The 17,914-nt window shown below is 43.5% G+C and overlaps 1 protein-coding gene across 1 annotated transcript in view; it reads left to right on the top strand.

The window, feature by feature from the left end:
- Positions 1-17,914, top strand: part of LOC124257517 — a 110,152-nt gene that overhangs the window by 65,101 nt on the left and 27,137 nt on the right. Inside the window, exons 11-21 of the mRNA XM_046691603.1 lie at positions 1,460-1,715; positions 2,537-2,805; positions 3,606-3,849; positions 6,298-6,586; positions 7,489-7,679; positions 8,710-8,975; positions 11,368-11,464; positions 13,322-13,477; positions 14,817-15,138; positions 15,570-15,807; positions 17,473-17,650. Coding sequence (XP_046547559.1) covers positions 1,460-1,715; positions 2,537-2,805; positions 3,606-3,849; positions 6,298-6,586; positions 7,489-7,679; positions 8,710-8,975; positions 11,368-11,464; positions 13,322-13,477; positions 14,817-15,138; positions 15,570-15,807; positions 17,473-17,650 — 2,506 coding nt within the window. The remainder of the gene's footprint in view (positions 1-1,459; positions 1,716-2,536; positions 2,806-3,605; positions 3,850-6,297; positions 6,587-7,488; positions 7,680-8,709; positions 8,976-11,367; positions 11,465-13,321; positions 13,478-14,816; positions 15,139-15,569; positions 15,808-17,472; positions 17,651-17,914) is intronic.

Below are 17,914 nucleotides of genomic sequence, written 5' to 3'. Positions count from 1 at the left end.
CAATATTCCAGCAATATCACGGCGGGTACACGACATGGGTTTCTCACATTGTATTCACGTGGGGAATCGGCGTGACGACCGAAAGTTTTAATTACAAGGCGACCCCAGCACCCCGAGTCACTATGAGGCCAGGTGTACACTGACGTTCTCTAATTTTTGTTTTAAGAATTCATGTGAAATAGGCATCCCATTGTCATTTATGTACTGTTTTTAATTTTATCTAATTGTAAGAGGCCCTAACAAAATAAGGGACAACTGCCATACTGCCAATGGATGATGATGGTGGTGGTGGTGGTGGTGGTTTGGATAGTAGTCACAAAGCCACAAACATCACCACGCAAACGTCGAAACATGGACAAAGTTGTTATATTTTCTGTGTATTCAACTGTTATTGTACATTAATTTAGAGTAGAAAAGCTGAGGTGAGTGATATATAAGCGGGCAAACCGGAAATCGAAACCACGATCACAGGTTTCTGGTGTGCCAAAGGTGCGTAACTCAAAACATCGAATTGTGGCACTTTACTCAGCTGGGCCAACCGTGCCCCCTGTTATCGGTAGTGATGCATGCTGTGCCCCCTGTTATCAGTAGTGATGCATGCTGTGCCCCCTGTTATCAGTAGTGATGCATGCTGTGCCCCCTGTTATCAGTAGTGATGCATGCTGTGCCCCCTGTTATCAGTAGTGATGCATGCTGTGCCCCCTGTTATCGGTAGTGATGCATGCTGTGCCCCCTGTTATCAGTAGTGATGCATGCTGTGCCCCCTGCTATCAGTAGTGATGCATGCTGTGCCCCCTGTTATCAGTAGTGATGCATGTTGTGCCCCCTGTTATCAGTAGTGATGCATGCTGTGCCCCTGTTATCAGTAGTGATGCATGCTGTGCCCCTGTTATCGGTAGTGATGCATGCTGTGCCCCCTGTTATCAGTAGTGATGCATGCTGTGCCCCCTGTTATCAGTAGTGATGCATGCTGTGCCCCTTGTTATCAGTAGTGATGCATGCTGTGCCCCCTGTTATCAGTAGTGATGCATGCTGTGCCCCCTGTTATCGGTAGTGATGTATGCTGGAGTTCGTAATTTCAACCACTTTATACCTACCGCAAAACTTCCTTCATAATAACCCGTGAAGGTCCGGGTTAGAATATTGATCTTCAGTAACCCATGCTTGTCGTAAGAGGCGACTAACGGGATCTGGTGGTTAAACTCGCTGACTTGGTTGACACATGTCATCGGTTCTCAGTTGCGCAGATCGATGCTCATGCTGTTGATCACTGGAATATGTGGTCCAGACTCGATTATTTACAGACCGCCGCCATATAGCTGGAATATTGCTCGCGTGCGGCGTAAAACTAACCTCAGTCACTCACTCCTTCATAATATCAACCACTGTTTTGTTTCGATATGTTCTGTTCGATATGATATAGCTGTACATTCTCATACTGGTTCTGTTACTATTTCAGGAAAGCCGGTGGTACGGTCGTGGATTCTGCTACCTTGGACTTGAAACGAGTCACCAACGTCGGCCAGTGGTCATCTATCAACACAACTGCTGATTCCAACATGGTTAAATTTCAAGTCTTGGTCAAAGGAACAAACATTTCGTTAACTGGCGCTCCGCACAATGTTGACATAGCTCTCTATGTGGAAGATACCCAACTAAACCTCCACCAAGTTTCCATTGACGTTGAGGCTTCCGCAGCGTCTGCTGATGTCGCGGTAGGTTACTCGTGTCTTGACAGTGAAACAAGGTTAATTCCGATGGCGTCGTTTTCCGTGAAGTCGTACGGATTAATGAAATATGAATGACACGATGTAATGCTTATAGACCTACTGCGAATTTTCCCTTTGAAGTGTAGGTTCGTGATAATTTAGGAAATGAAGTTTGGGGGAATTTACCTTGATATATATCGGACGACTTACTTCTGTACGCTGGAGTAGTTTTAGGTCCTCATGCTGCTTGGGATCATCGATGTGTTTGGTCCTATCCATGCACCATAGATCCAATGCACAGTCCTCTTGCTGCTTTGTTGCGATATCCGTCGTGGACATGACAACAGAGGTTCTATTTAGGGTGTGTTTGTGCCCCATTTATGTTCAATGTATAGTATACAGAAGTGTTACTCTATGCAGTACGAGCCAGATTTGAACTTGTTACATACACCGCTTTGTACGAGGCAAGTAGATACAGCCTTGTAGTGAATAGCCCTTTTGCTTTAACATAGCACTGAACCATCACATTTGTAGATCCGGTGGCCAACATGGCTACTAACTGTAGACATTGCATGAACACTCAGCTCAGGCCAGTGACATAAATGATGACCTTGACCTTGTCTCGATGCTCGCAATATCGACAACTGTTTGGCCTGTCGCCCTGATTATGTTTTCAGGTTTGGTTGAACCCGTTTTCGATTATTTTAGAAAAGTGGTAAACGACATGTTCCTTCTCAAGTGGCCACGGCTTGATGCAAAATTAACATAAATCTGCTCAAAGCGGCGTTGAAGCGGCGTTATGTGCTAATTCTGGATTTTGTTTTCAGAATGACAGCGTTCCCACAATGAAAATGCAATACACGTCCGGTGGCGAGAACGTGTATGTTGGGAGCGCCAGTAAAGTAGCTCTTGAAATAACCACAGCGAGAAATGTCTTACTCCCCGTCATGGACATCGAGTTCATCATGCCCAACGACACCACCGGCGACGGCCACTCCCCGATAACTATTTGTAGGACCGAAGTCACCTCAGCTGGCAAGAACCTTCCTTGTGCAACGAAATCTGCTGTAAACAAAGCTGTACAATACGCGTACAAGTAAGTGCGTCCCTGTAGTTCACATTGAAAACAACATTGACGTCAACGTCAGGTGTATGTCGATTAACGCCGCAATGGCAACCTGAGTTACAGTGGTCTGTGACTAACGTAGTCCACCACAACGTACATGCAAAGATCCCCCACATCGGGGAACCCCCACATCGGGGCCAAGTCACCGAGAGTGATTGTATCATACTACTACTGGGTTCGAACTCAGTCATCGAATTCCCTTGATTTTGAAAACTTTGAGACGGGATGTAGACGTATCTGCCTAACCATATCTGAATTGTTTGACCACCAACCAATGCTTATGGTAAGAGGCGACTAACATGATCGCGTGGTCAGTGTCTCGGAGTTTGTAGATACATGGTGCATGCCATCGTATTCCAACTGCGTATGGAGGCTCATGTTGTCTACCACTGGATTCTCTAGTCCAGACTCGTTTATTTACTAACCAGTATTTCTCGATTTAAAAGCTTGGTCTTTTACATGTATTGTGTCAAAATTGATTGTTTTGGCTTAGATCCCTTTAACTTCTACGTCACAGTGTTTGACTAACAACATTCTTGGTCCTTGCGTTCCATGATTCAATCACGATTTGCGATTGTGTCGCATCTCGAAGCACGGTCAATTTCGACACAAGAGTGCTTTTGACTGTACTTTATAAGAGGGTTCGTGAGGTAGGCTGGTGGTTTGCTCGTCACGCCGCTTTTAGCACTTTGTAGCCATGAAGGGAATCGAACTCGGGACTTAAGCGTAGCGAAGCTCACCCACTAACTGCAGTCCACTCGCTGTTCCAGGTACGTGGAGGGGCTGAGTGATCGAACAATCATCAACATGGCTTCGCTGTGCAACTTTGAGGTGATGAACGATACCGCTGAGGACAAGATGGTCCTGGAAACAGTGGTGCAGGTGCACGACCACTCCTCCTTCAGCACCAACGCCAGCCAGCACTGGATCAGCGCGGGGGTCATGTTCTCCGAGAAAATGATGTGGGTGGGACAGCTAGGGCTCAATGCCCTGACCACCACGGGCTTAGAGGCGGTAAGTAGTTGACTGTCAATGCTCTGACCACCACGGGCGTAGAGGCGGTAAGTAGTTGAGGGTCAATGCTCTGACCACCACGGGCTTAGAGGCGGTAAGTAGTTGAGGGTCAATGCTCTGACCACCACGGGCTTAGAGGCGGTAAGTAGTTGGGGGTCAATGCTCTGACCACCACGGGCTTAGAGGCGGTAAGTAGTTGAGGATCAATGCTCGGGGTTTAGAGGCGGTAAGTAACAGGGGGGTCCATGCTCTGGGTTTAGAGGCAGTATGTAGCAGTGGTCAATACTCTGGGGTAGAGGCTATAGTAGTAGGGTGGGTCAATCCTCTGGGCTTAGAAGCGGGATGTAGCGGCAATGCTCTGGGCTTAGAGGAGGTAAGTAGCAGGGGTCAACGCTCTGGGCTTAGTGGCGGTAAGAAGCAGTGGTCAACGCTCTGGGCTTAGAGATGGTATTAGCAGTGGTCAATGCTCTGGGCTTAGGGGCGGTATTAGCAGTGGTCAATGCTCTGGGCTTAGAGGCGGTATTAGCAGTGGTCAATGCTCTGGGCTTAGAGGCGGTATTAGCAGTGGTCAATGCTCTGGGCTTAGAGGGGGTAAGTAGCAGGGGCCAATACTCTGGGCTTAGAGGAGTTAGTAGCAGGGGGATTAATGCTCTTGGGTTAAGGGCGGTATGTAGCAGCAATGCTCTTGGCTTAGAGGCGGTACGTAGCGGCAATGCTCTTGGCTTAGAGGTGGTTCGTAAAGGCAATGCTCTGACCAGCAGAGTTGCGAGGGGCAGCGTGTAATTCATTAAGGATTTTAAGTTCGGTTCGATCTGATTACGTTTTCAGGTTCGACAGAACAATACTATACTCAGCAGCAAAAAAACGTCAGTATGAATTCAAAATTAGATAGGCACTGTAATCAAATCATTACAGAAATCAAATCACTACAAAAACATGTTTTGTGTACAATATCTTGACACATCAATGAATAACTCAGCACGATTTCAAGACATTACGTGAACGTTTACAGTCCATTCAGACTTTTGACTTCAGTATCTAGTGTGACCACCACGAGCGACAATAACTGCAGCACAGCGTCTATGCATGGAGTGCACCAATCGATTGATGAAGGCCATTGGCACCTGGAACCACACTCTGACGAAAGCCCTGGCGCAATAAATCGGCTGTGTTCCCAAAGATGTTCAATTGGGTTTAAATCAGGACTAAGGCCTGGCCACTGAATAATGTTGACACTGTTCTGCTGTAGGAAGTCCCATGTAGGTCTGGCAGTATAGGCCCGGGCGTCATCATGCTGGAAAATCTTGTTCCGGTGACGTGCGAAATGGTGTATGACGTGGGGTCTGAGAACTGTGTCGATGTAACGCACCTCTGTGATGCCGCCTCCTCTCCCTGGACCAAGGTTCTGGAACACCACAGGACCCACTCTCTGGTTCAGGCCTGTTCCACCCCATACCATGATGCTTGCACCTCCCCATGAGTCTCGTTCCATAACACATTGGTCTGAGTAACGCTGGCCACGTCGTCGCCATATTCTTGTTCTGCCATCTGCAGTTGATACGCAGTACCGACTCTCATCTGTGAACAGAACAGTTCTCCATTGCCTGTATTGCCAGTTTTGGTGTTGTAGGGCAGACTGGAGACGTTCACGCCGATGACGAGGGGTGAGGAGAAGTCCACGTAAGGTCTACGGCAATTGAGGTTCCCGCTGTGAAGACGTCGGCCTACTGTATCAGTACTGACGTGTGTTCCCACTGCCTGGTGTGCTGTTTCGGATGCCTGCATGAAGGGATTCTGTACATGCTGCCGCACAACATGGCGGTCTTGTCGTCTTGTTGTCACCCTTGGTCTGTCAGTACGGGGGCGATCATTTGTGGTGTTGGTAGCCCGGAAACTTGCCGCAGCCTGTAGATGGTCCGAACGTTGACCTGGAAGTGATTGGCAACGGCTTGTGCAGTGAGGCTAGCTTCAAGTCTTCCCAGCGCCTGGTTCCTCTCAGCTGTCGTGAGTCGCGGCATCCTGCTGACGTGTTAATGTGAATGTTTCAACCAGGTTTGGGGGTGAATTTTATAGGGCTGGTCCTTGTGAACAGCGCGTGCAGCATGAGTTGCATGAAAAACATGGAGAACACCGTACCATCTCCGAGATCAGGTTGCGTTTTTGAGACCATTTCCTGGGTTCCATTCTGAGTTTGGGAAGGAATGTCTTTGCGCAGGTAAAGTAGGAGACGTCAAAAATATACAATCAAAACATTAAGTTTACAGTTATCCGTTTCTGCGAAGGAAATTTCCAACTGACATTTCTTTTGCTGCTTAGTATATTTGTGTTGGTTGGACAAATGATCAAAATACTCCTTCCACATAAATCTCGTGATAAAACTGAAAAACAAACGTTCAAATCGGCGGCGTCATACCCAACTTACTCCCTCACTCACTCCTATCATTGCAGGCTACACCGCCGTACATAACGTATATCAACAACGGAAGCGCACAGACCCTGGTTGGCTACGCTGCAGTCTACACCCTCATCATCAAAACAGCACCCACCGACAGCGCATACTACACCATCAACATCACCACCAGCGACGCCAAACTCAGCATTTGCTCCGTCCGTATCATCGCCAAGGGTTACAACTTGCCTTGCGTCAAGGAAGACGTGAAAAGCGTGTTGTCCAAGGACTCTCCAAGTGGCCCTAACAATAAAGCTTCACTGGATATGGGCATGTTCTCCAATGTCGGTTAGTACATTATCAGTCCCCATAATTGGTCTTTCACTTTTACACTGTATTTCAGCAAACATAACACACAAATATTTTTAAGATGGTTGTGAAATCAGGATATGACAATTGACCCTTATCCACCTTATTCCACAAAAAGAGCGAGTCCAGAAAACAGGAGGCTTCGGGTCTGACAATAGAAATATACGACAAACACAAAGCACTCAACCAGTGGGTGATAAAACCCTTGCGTCGTATAGTGTTACAACATAATAGTAAGGAAGCGGAAATGATATAGTTCGGGGACAATGAACAGGCTTTAAGCTGCAATACACTGAAATTTGTAATTTGCAACCACACTCTCATGTTAAATGGAAAAGGATTCTCCCATTGGACGCCCACTGTCCAGTATGCAGCATTCTCGCCAAATTTATAAATTTGTATTGCAAAACATATTGTCAATTGACATGGTTATTCCTCACATGAGCACAATGTGTGAAGCCCATTTCTGGTGTGGCCCTCGCTAATCTTGCTGAAATAATGCTAAAATTGGCGTAAAACTAAACTCACTCACTCAATATATTCATGACCATGTGTGATTTAAGAATGAAGATAGTTTTATGGATATACAACTTCTGTATTCTGTGAAAGGTCGACATAGATTCTAATGTCGTTTTCAAGCAAGTGAATCTATGTCCAAACGTCGCCTTTAACAGAATAAGGAGTTGTATATCCATAGAATCGTCTTCACTCGTCGTCACCTCAACTTCTAAAATGCCCATGTGTGTTTTGCAAATAGTGCTGATCATCCAGTATCATCCCTCACAAACACATATCAAGTCAAATGTTAATCTGAAAAAAGTATGGAGAGTCAAATAACATTGAAATACTAGTATTGAACCGTAAATATATTTTCTTTTTAGGCACGTCAACACTTATCTCGTCCCCAACGTTCGACGACAACACCGTCATGGTAGAAATCGTCGTTCAGTTGTCGAAAGACGCCACCAACGGTGGCAGTCACGACTTTGATATCTTGACCACGTACGGAACGCAAACCAATTCTCAGACTGTAACCGTCCAGGCAACCACGAGCACCGCAGGCATCAATACGGTGGGTGTATCTGACACAAAAAAACATTAAGTATTGACTTTTTCATGCGACGGAAATCTCCTTAAACTAAACTGTCAATTTAATCTATCTGTTTCTGTGCATACACATAGTTGTAAGATTTTGTATTTCCTCTAGGTTAGTGTGGCCGTTCTTTCGTATTAAAATCTATCAACTTCCGTATCGTCAAAGGGAACTGAACCTTGGCACGTGGTACCATTAACTGTCGGGTGTTTCCGTTATACGCGGAATACGAGCACGGTTTTGTGTGTATTTATTGCGATTTTACAAACTTTTTGTTCAGTTTCAATCACATAAGTGACTTTTAGAATGCACATACCCCTATGAAAAGTTTTGTTTTTGTTAGTATTCTCCTTTAAGACATTGGTGCAAATAGTTCTTTGAAAAGTCATGATTGATGATTCCTGCATCCAAACAGAAATTAATCGGTAAGCTTCATGTTGGTATGTTTCGCTTAGTTAATAAACTGACAGGCAAAATAAAGGTTACAATTGAAAACTGAAATTGACGAATTATATTTTTACAAATGTTATGGAAACGTTACTGATCTGAAAACGGTCGCCGAAACATTGCCAAACGTAAGGTTAAGGGCACAGCTGTAACACCCGTCTTGAAAACATTACCATGGAATAACGGGTTTTTTTGGTCTGTTTCACTTTAGCTGCCACTAAACACTGGAGTATATGTTTTTATCACAGTCAGTTTATTTAGTAGTGAATATGCCATCTCAAGGATCAAATCGCAGGTTGATCGAGAAAGCATATCATCTGTGCGATTATCGATAATTATTTCACACAACTTGTTTTTCAACCCTGCGATATTTCTTCGATTGCTTTAAATCATCCGGAAAATCCTTTAAATTCCGATGTTTTCCGAATGCTTAACCAACAAGAGTCGGCTGTTTCCTATGCTCATACCGAAAATAGATTGTTGGTTTAAACACGGTGCTCAATCGGAATAAATCGCCACATTACTGATTTCTAAATGCGCACCTCGAACTTCCTTTCGGCAGACTGTGAACAACGCTTCTACCATCTCCATTGGGGTCCTTCCGATCACTAACACCGACAACTCCAGCGATATCAACAAAGGACAGGCCAAGAGGATATTCCTAGACATCTTCGTCCCCCTGTCAGTGACCCAGGAACTGACCGCTAAGGTCATGGCCCCAATCGCTCTGAAAGATGTTCTTCAGGTCCGCTATATGGGGCTGTTGGAAAAAGGAGACAACATGCCCTGTCTTTCTCATTCCCAGACTACAGTTGATTATATTAACAGGTAAGGTTCTAATTTAGAGTGAGTGAGTTGGGTTTTACGCCGATTTTAGCAATATTCCAGCAATATCACCGCGGAGGACACCAGAAATGGGCATCACACATTGTACCACGTGGGGAATGGAAGGATTCCACTAGCAACTCATCATCTGGTGAAGTCTTTAGTCATCTCAGTTTAAGGGCATATTCGATTATGCTAAACCGGTTTTGGTTTCTGGCAAACCATGCACTCGATTATGTCGAAACCTGAAGCTGGGTTCTGAAACTTCGAAACCATCTCCGACGCAGGTTTCGCAGTTTCTGTTTCGCGTTCTTTCACAACAAACATGGCGGAAACAAAGTTCAGCTGATCTTGGTGGCAAAATAGAACAGCAGTTTCTGTAACCAAGTAATGATAAAAATCAACTGAGAACTAGGAAAATATAATTTAAAACCCCAGTCTATTGTACGTGACTGTTTTATGTAACTTGTATACATATAATTACTTGTAACAGTATTATTACATATACGCCAATCTTTATCTGCAAAAGCATATAATCTCTTTATTATTTGTTAATTCCCCGACAAAATGACAAAAATATCACCTTCGGCAATGCTGTTATTCAATTCGTTCCACATATATAGTAGCTGAGACATTTATTTTGCATCCATTTTGAAACCGGATGGTGAAACCATACACTCTTTTATAAAACAAGAAACTAGTTTCACTTCGAAACCATGTATCCGAAACTAGACAGTCGTTTACAACAGGAGAAACCAGTTTCAGAAACCAAAACCAGTTTCGCAATAATCGAACTGGCCCTAAGACGACTGTAACTTTGTTATCAACATCTGAAAAAATCTCGTTAGTAAACACCAGTTTAATATACATCAGCCTGCATTGTATCCGGACCCGCCAATACTAACTTGTTTGAGACCGTGTACCGACTGCCATAAGGGAACATAGAGTACTAAATCATCTGAGGATCAAGCATCTTGATTTCAAGGTTGTGACACTCGTATTTAAAATCCCAGCAACTGAATAGTGAGTGAGTTTAGTTTTACGCCGCAGTTAGCAATATTCTAGCTATACGGCGGCGGGCTGTAAATAATCGAGTCTGGACCAGACAATCCAGTGATCAACAGCGTGAGCATCGATCTACGCAATTGAGATACGATGATATGTGTCAACCAAGTCAGCGAGCCTGACCACCGGATCCCGTAAGTCGCGTCTTACGACGAGCATGGGTTACTGAAGATCAATTCTTACCCGGATCTCCACGGGTTGCTGAATAGTTTGGTCTCAGAAGTCCGTGCCCAGCCGCTACACTGTGGAACCGGCAGCTGCTAGTGAAGCCTGAAGACATATCTATTCCTCAGATACCACGTCCAAACACGAATTGTGTTCTTTCTTTCCCAGTTTAATGACCTTTGTAGCTATATCAGGAAATAATTGAGAATGAACTTTCTCACAGAAGTAATGTCTCATTATTTAGGTTAAAACTTGATAGTATAAAGTGACAGCTCCCACTGCTAATCCCGTACAGTGATTTCAAACCCACTATCAAAAGCTATACTCGGGACGTGATGCAAAAAAGGTGGGACACTCAAGTAGGAAGAAACAAACTCCATGAATTGAAGCCAACAATCGGTTATACCTACTTGGGTTGTCAGTCAAGACGTGATGAGGTAATTTTACGACGATGTCGTATTGGCCACAGTCGATTTACACATGACTATCTGCTGAAAACGGATGGGGATGGACCCCCCATGTGTGTCTCTTGCGATGAGGTTTTCACCATCAAGCATATTCTGCTTGAATGCGTGGACTTATCGTCTGCAAGGGACTCACATTATGATGCAACAAACCTAAAAGATCTGTTCTCCCGCGTGAGCGCTCATCTGAAAGTGAACTACCTGAGGGAAGTTGATCTGTATAATAAATTGTAACTATGAAATGTGACTAACAAATTTGCCTGCCTTTAAATTTGATGTTATGACTTTCTCTGCTTTTAAATGACAATGTAATCAATATATGTCTTTGAAATAAAACTCATTCCGAGTATGTACTTACAATGTTTACTAATGCAAACTTGTTCTCGTCACTATATGGCTGGAAAAATGCCGATGTGACGTAAAGCCCAACTCAACTCAACTCAACTTTTTTTGACAGGATTTGACTAAAAAATCGTCATTAAAACGTAACAAGACTGACCAGCTGTGAGATACTCGTTTGTATGATACATTTGATATCGCACGTGATGCCTGTATCATGTATCACCTTGACATTACAATTTCCGTGCATGAACTCATCTGATACAAAGAATCTTACATATTTTTCTGGTATTTTCATTCTTGCATTTTCTGTCATTTTTATAATCTCGTCTGAATGGAAACTTCTGTCCATGTCATTGCAGAACCCTGGGGACGAACAGTGATTTCGCCATTGCTTCGCTGGGATTAGGCTTTGTCTGCAACATCGGTTTGGACAAAGTTGACACCATGGCTAACAGGGTGAGGGGCATTTACTTATACACGTCCTCTACTCTTTTACCCAGAATTCGTAAACGAAAAATATGTTTATCATAACGTTCTTGATCCTTCAAAGGGATTACAGATCAAAATTGTTTTGTTAAAGTGTGAGTGAGTGAGTTAGATTTTACGCCGCTGTTAGCAATATTCCAGCAATATCACAGCGGGAAACACCAGTAATGGGCTTCACACATTGTACCCATGTGGGGAATCGAACCCGGATCTTCGGCGAAGTTCGGCGTGACGAGCCAACGCTTTAACCACTAGGCTACCCAAACGGACCCTTTTGGGAACGATCATCCATTCGATGGTGTATACTAGGTTCATATGAAATACGCTGACAGAGTTTGCTAGCTTGATAGATCTCAGTAGAAACATAGAAAAGCAATTAACCCAGTTCAACAAGTGCTTGGTTCAAAAGCTCCACGCCCGATTTAAGGGTTTCACCAAAATGGTAAAGGTCGAGACTTACCTCACTTCCGGTTTTCCTCTCACAGCTGTTTGACAGCTGGAGTACAGTTGGCCTTGTATAGTATGACCAGAAATTATTGAGAATTTTAGGAATATGTTTAATTGGATTTCTAGTATAAACAACCTTGACCAGCTATCAAGCGCTTGGTTTCATTCAAGAGAGACAACTTCGTAAATTCTTTTTCAGTAGTTTGTAAAGAGTTATCCCCCTTTGTTTACTTGCTAGCAGACGACATTTTCAGCGATCCTCGGTATGGATGATTTAGAGAAGAGGGAGTTGAATTTAGAGTATTATAACAAGGACATCAGATCAGCTGAAGTGATATCAAGTAGAACAGGCATCCCTTTGTCCACTGTTTATCGTGTTTTGAAAAATATTGCAAATGGATATGGTATTGAGCACCAGGGAGGCGCAGGTAGGCCCCGAAAATTGACTGTCGGTGATAGGAGGCGGATTGGTATTCTTGTTTCTAAAAACAAACGAAGGAGTTTAGAAAACTTAAGGCTGGATATGATTGATAAAGGAACTGTGGCTGTCTGTAAGGAGACAATTAGAACTGAGCTGCATGCAATGGGTTGGCAGAATAGTCGAGGAATTCCATCACCGATCATGAAACCTGAACAAAAGGAGCGAAGGTTGAACTGGTGCTTACAGCATAGAAATTTTAACTGGGACAATGTGACTTTCTCAGATGAAAGTTCTGTGTGGCTGTTTCCTAATACACTGAAATTCTGGACCAAACAAACTGAAAAACCTTTGTATCAGCGCCCAAAGTACAGTCCTAAATTTAACGTGTGGGTGGCATATCTGTGTTAGGAGCAACGCCCTCTGTGTATTTGAAGGGAATATGAACAGTGAGTGGTACACAGATATTCTCGAGGGACATTTACTTCCATCTGCTCACGTGTTCTATGGAAATGTTTGGATTTTCCAGCAGGACAACGACCCAAAACATCGTTCAAAGCATTCACAGGCCTGGTTTCGGACCCAAAATATGACCTTATTAGATTGGCGAAGCTATAGCCCTGACCTAAATCCAATAGAAAATGTTTGGGGACTTATGAAGGAAAGTGTCAATAAGAACAATCTGACAAATATTGCTGAAATGAAAGAAGAGGTGGTTCGATATTGGGACAGCATGGACCACGACTTTCTAACTTCTTTGATCAGTAGTATGCCCCGCCGCATTGAAGCCTGCATTGCTGCCCATGGTGACTTGACAAAATACTAACTGTTGACCTGTATTTCAATCTGGAGTTATGTTCTGCTAATATTCACATTTAATACGTGAGTAATGAGTGAAAAAAATATAAAATATTACAATCTTTAAATTCTCAATAATTTCTGGTTGTACTGTATGCTTGTAGATCCGCTTGGAGGCTGTAATTCGGGTACTGAAGAACGCAACTGTCAATCTCGGGGATAAGATCACGCTCAGCGGCAGCCTCAATACTAACGACCAGCAGATCGCCATCGTGCAACACGATCTCACCATCGTCGACAGCTTCACAGACATCCTGCCGGTGAGTAACAGCGAGAGGTGTTCAAGTTAATGTTGTTTTACGTCGTCATTTTGCGGAAACCTGTGCATAACCGACTACATTGTGTATATTCTGTTTTCCGACACCATAAATATACATACTCAGCAACGTATATCAATACGTATCATTTGGACAAACACATTTTAAAATTAGAATTTCCAAATTCATTTCCTGTTCTTACACGACTATGAGTTTGAGTTTGATGCTCAAAATCACAATCGCTAGGGACACTGCTGACTGCAGGGTTAACAAACCACAAAACAAACGAGCAAAACTTACTTACACGCTGTCCTACTTAGTGAGGTGAGGTGAAATTGGGTTTTACGTCGTGCTTGAGAATATTTCGCTCATATGACAACGTGCATGCGTGTGTATGTGTATGTGCAGGTGCTTGTACTAGCCAAGACTTAAGCTGCTTTTATAGTGCTAGCCCACTGAGATACCATGCCGCAGTGAAGCATGAATACCCCACTCAGACACATTATACTGACTCCAAGCCGACCAGTCCTTGTTGTACCCATTAATGCCGAGCGCCAGGCAGGGACCAGCACGTACCATATTTTAACGTCTTTTGGGTATGACGCGGTCGGGGATCGAACCCGCGACCTTCCGCTCTCCGGGCGGATGCTCTAACCACTACACCACGGAGGCGGTTCCTACTTAGTAACAAGTGCAGGTATGAGGGGATATATGCAAACCAAATGATTAAAGCATTATCTTGACTGGTCAAAGAATCAGAAAGGATAACTTGCCATGGGGACAAATTCTCTGATTTGTACAATCATCGTTCATCTATCACCCGTATCCACATACGTTTGCTTGGCGATGTGATCTATCCCTTGAAATTGGGCCAATGTACGGAAGACACTTAATTACCTTTCAAACTTTCTTGAAATCTAGGAATGAAAATTCCAAGGTAATATATAGAAATTTACAGTTAAATGCTTAAAAAAATTGAAAGAATTATGTTAAAAGTTCAATATACTGTATCCACAATTCAAGGATATCTGTTAGAAAAATTCAAGAAACTAATTTGACAGTTCGAGTACAATGATAATGTTAAATCATTAACACGGTATCTTGAATAAGGAAAAGGAAATCTTGGCTTGAGATTTCGATAGAGTGTCTTGACATTACAAAGAGTAGCTTGAAATAAAAAGAGGAAGAATATGGCATGTCTCTGAAAGACTTCTGTCCAAATATAACTGTACTCTTATGATGATAATAGACAAAATAGATAATAGATGAAATAACGTTCGTGAATTATGCTTGATGTGTGTTACTCACTCTCGCGTTTCAACACAACCCGTTCCTTCTTCAGGAGAACATGACCCTGTTGAACGATACGGCAATCAAAGTAAATGTGACGGAAGATCCTATCTATATGAAGATCAACGAGGAGAAGACCATCCCGATTCAGCTTATGATTCCTCCGTTTGTTACCACTATTGTCAAATTCGACGTCGATTTACCTCTTAACGACTCTGCCGTCATGACCTTCAAAAGCCTCAAGGTCACCGGAAGCGGCATCAATCTAGCGGGCTATGGTTACTCTGAAGAACTGACGATTACAGAGAAATCTACGCGCAATTCGTCTCAGATTGACAAGGCATACGTTGATATGGGCATCGTAACTAACTCCGGTGAGTCCAGATATCCCACACTGGGACTAGATATACGCAGTCTATTGGAGCCCCAAGGGAGATCCAGGTTAAAATGGGTCTTCAGTAACCCATGCTCGTCGTAAGAGGCGACTGACGGGATTGGGTGGTCAGGCTGCCTGACTTGGTTGGTACATGTCATCGTATCCCAGTTTCGCAGATCAATGCTCATGCTGTTGATCACTGGATTGTCTGGTCCAGACTCGATTATTTACAGACCGCCGTCGTTAAGCTGGAATATTGCTGAGTGCGGCTTTAATCTAAAAACAAACAAAGAGATCGATTTGTCCAGATGTTATGGGTGTGTTTGAACTTAATTCATCATAGCTAAGGTCCGTCATTTGGAAGAAATGCCACACCCTACCTTTGGGATTATGCAGCTAATCGGTAGTTTATTGTATTTGTTATTGAAGGTTCGACTCATCGTATTGACCAACAGCAGTATGACGATGACATCATCAGCATGGACCTGACTTTGGTGATGGCTGACTCCGCGGCGAACACCAACGGTTCCGAGCACTGGATCAGCCTTGGCGTGAAAATAGGAATATATATTGTAATCCTGGAACACAAGGTCGTCACGCTGCGAGACGGGACTGAGAAGCCTTGCATTGAGTTCACCGGAGAAGTGGATTATTCTGGTTCTACCACGTGAGTTCTGTCGTCGTTGCCACGTAAAACCAGATTGACTGATTGACTATTTTGCATGCACGGACTGAGCATTAGGTCTGAACGTGCAACACATATACAACGAGCAATGGAAACATGTAAATACTATAGGCATGTGTTACACACGAACCATGCTAAGCCTAACCACAGACGGTATATGTGTTATCACACACATAAGGTTTGGCAGACATTGTGCTTGACACAAACATTAGGATAACACCCACAGTACGTGTGTTATCACACACATAAGGTTTGGCAGACATTGTGCTCGACACAAACATTAGGATAACACCCACAGTACGTCACACACATAAGGTTTTGCAGACACTGTGCTCGACACAAACATTAGGATAACACCCACAGTACGTCACATTATCACTCAATTGCAGACACTACATGTCACACAAGATGTCATCAATGTGCAATTCTGACACACACCATGTCTGACACACAAGGTATCACCAGTCTCTTGATATCTGCTGCCAGCCATCAAGTTGCCATCAACCTTCTGATATACATTTCCAATCTTATTAAGTTGTCATTGTCATCGAACTAATGATTTCCAACATTCCAACAACGATGTTTCCAACATTCGAGTTGTCACTAATCTAATGATATTATGTTTTCATGACATGTTTTTCATAACACAAACTGTCACCAGTTTGATGAAATGTTTCCAGCACCAAAGTTGCCATCAATCCAACGATATGTTTCCAGCACTCAAGTTATCATCAATTCAATGTTATGTTTCAAGCACCCAAGTTGTCATCAATTCAATGTTATGTTTCCAGCACCAAAGTTGTCATCAATTCAATGTTATGTTTCCAGCACCCAAGTTGTCATCAATTCAATGTTATGTTTCCAGCACCCAAGTTGTCATCAATTCAATGTTATGTTTCAAGCACCCAAGTTGTCATCAATTCAATGTTATGTTTCCAGCTTCCAAGTTGTCATCAATTCAATGTTATGTTTCCAGCACCCAAGTTGTCATCAATTCAATGTTATGTTTCCAGCACCCATCTGTTGTCACCCAAGTTGTCATCAATGTTTCCAGCACCCAAGTTGTCATCAATTCAATGTTATGTTTCCAGCACCCAAGTTGTCATCTGTTTCCAGCACCCAAGTTGTCATCAATTCAATGTTATGTTTCCAGCACCCAAGTTGCCATCAATTCAATGTTATGTTTCCAGCACCCAAGTTGTCATCAATTCAATGTTATGTTTCCAGCACCCAAGTTGTCATCAATTCAATGTTATGTTTCCAGCTCCCAAGTTGTCATCTGTTTCCAGCACCCAAGTTGTCATCAATTCAATGTTATGTTTCCAGCACCCAAGTTGCCATCAATTCAATGTTATGTTTCCAGCACCCAAGTTGTCATCAATTCAATGTTATGTTTCCAGCACCCACGTTGTCATCAATTCAATGTTATTTTTCCAGCACCCAAGTTGTCATCAATTCAATGTTATGTTTCAAGCACCCAAGTTGTCATCAATTCAATGTTATGTTTCCAGCTTCCAAGTTGTCATCAATTCAATGTTATGTTTCCAGCACCCAAGTTGTCATCAATTCAATGTTATGTTTCAAGCACCCAAGTTGTCATCTGTTTCCAGCACCCAAGTTGTCATCAATTCAATGTTATGTTTCCAGCACCCAAGTTGTCATCAACGGCCTGTTGCGACACGACAACGAGTCGACGGCCGAGAGCATCGACATGACTGCGTTACTGCTGTTCCCCCCATTCCTGCAGTTCAGCTCTCTCACCAACCTCAACGACAGCAGAATCGACTGCTCGGAAACACACGACGACAACATGATGAAACTTCAGGTAGAGGGCACTCGTAATCCATAAATAACGATATCTGATCCCGCCGGTCTCTGTCAGTCTATTCATGCAGAAGGCTCTCTTAAACAGTTTACACTCCAATGCCATCCGATCCCCAAAGATGCAGTGGGGAGTCGCCACCAATTCTTCCTTGACTTTCCTCGACTGTGTGCTATAAACCCGTGAAGATCGGGTTAGAACTGATCTTCAGCAACCTGTGCTTGTCGTAAGAGGTTACTAACGGGATTGGGTGGTCAGACTCGCGGA

This window comes from Haliotis rubra, unplaced genomic scaffold, assembly GCF_003918875.1.
Source record: "Haliotis rubra isolate DU_JTF1 unplaced genomic scaffold, ASM391887v1 Scf664, whole genome shotgun sequence".
In the NCBI taxonomy this organism is placed as follows: domain Eukaryota; kingdom Metazoa; phylum Mollusca; class Gastropoda; order Lepetellida; family Haliotidae; genus Haliotis; species Haliotis rubra.
The sequence above is the reverse complement of the archived record's forward strand: the minus strand, read 5'-3'. Positions and strand labels throughout refer to the sequence as shown.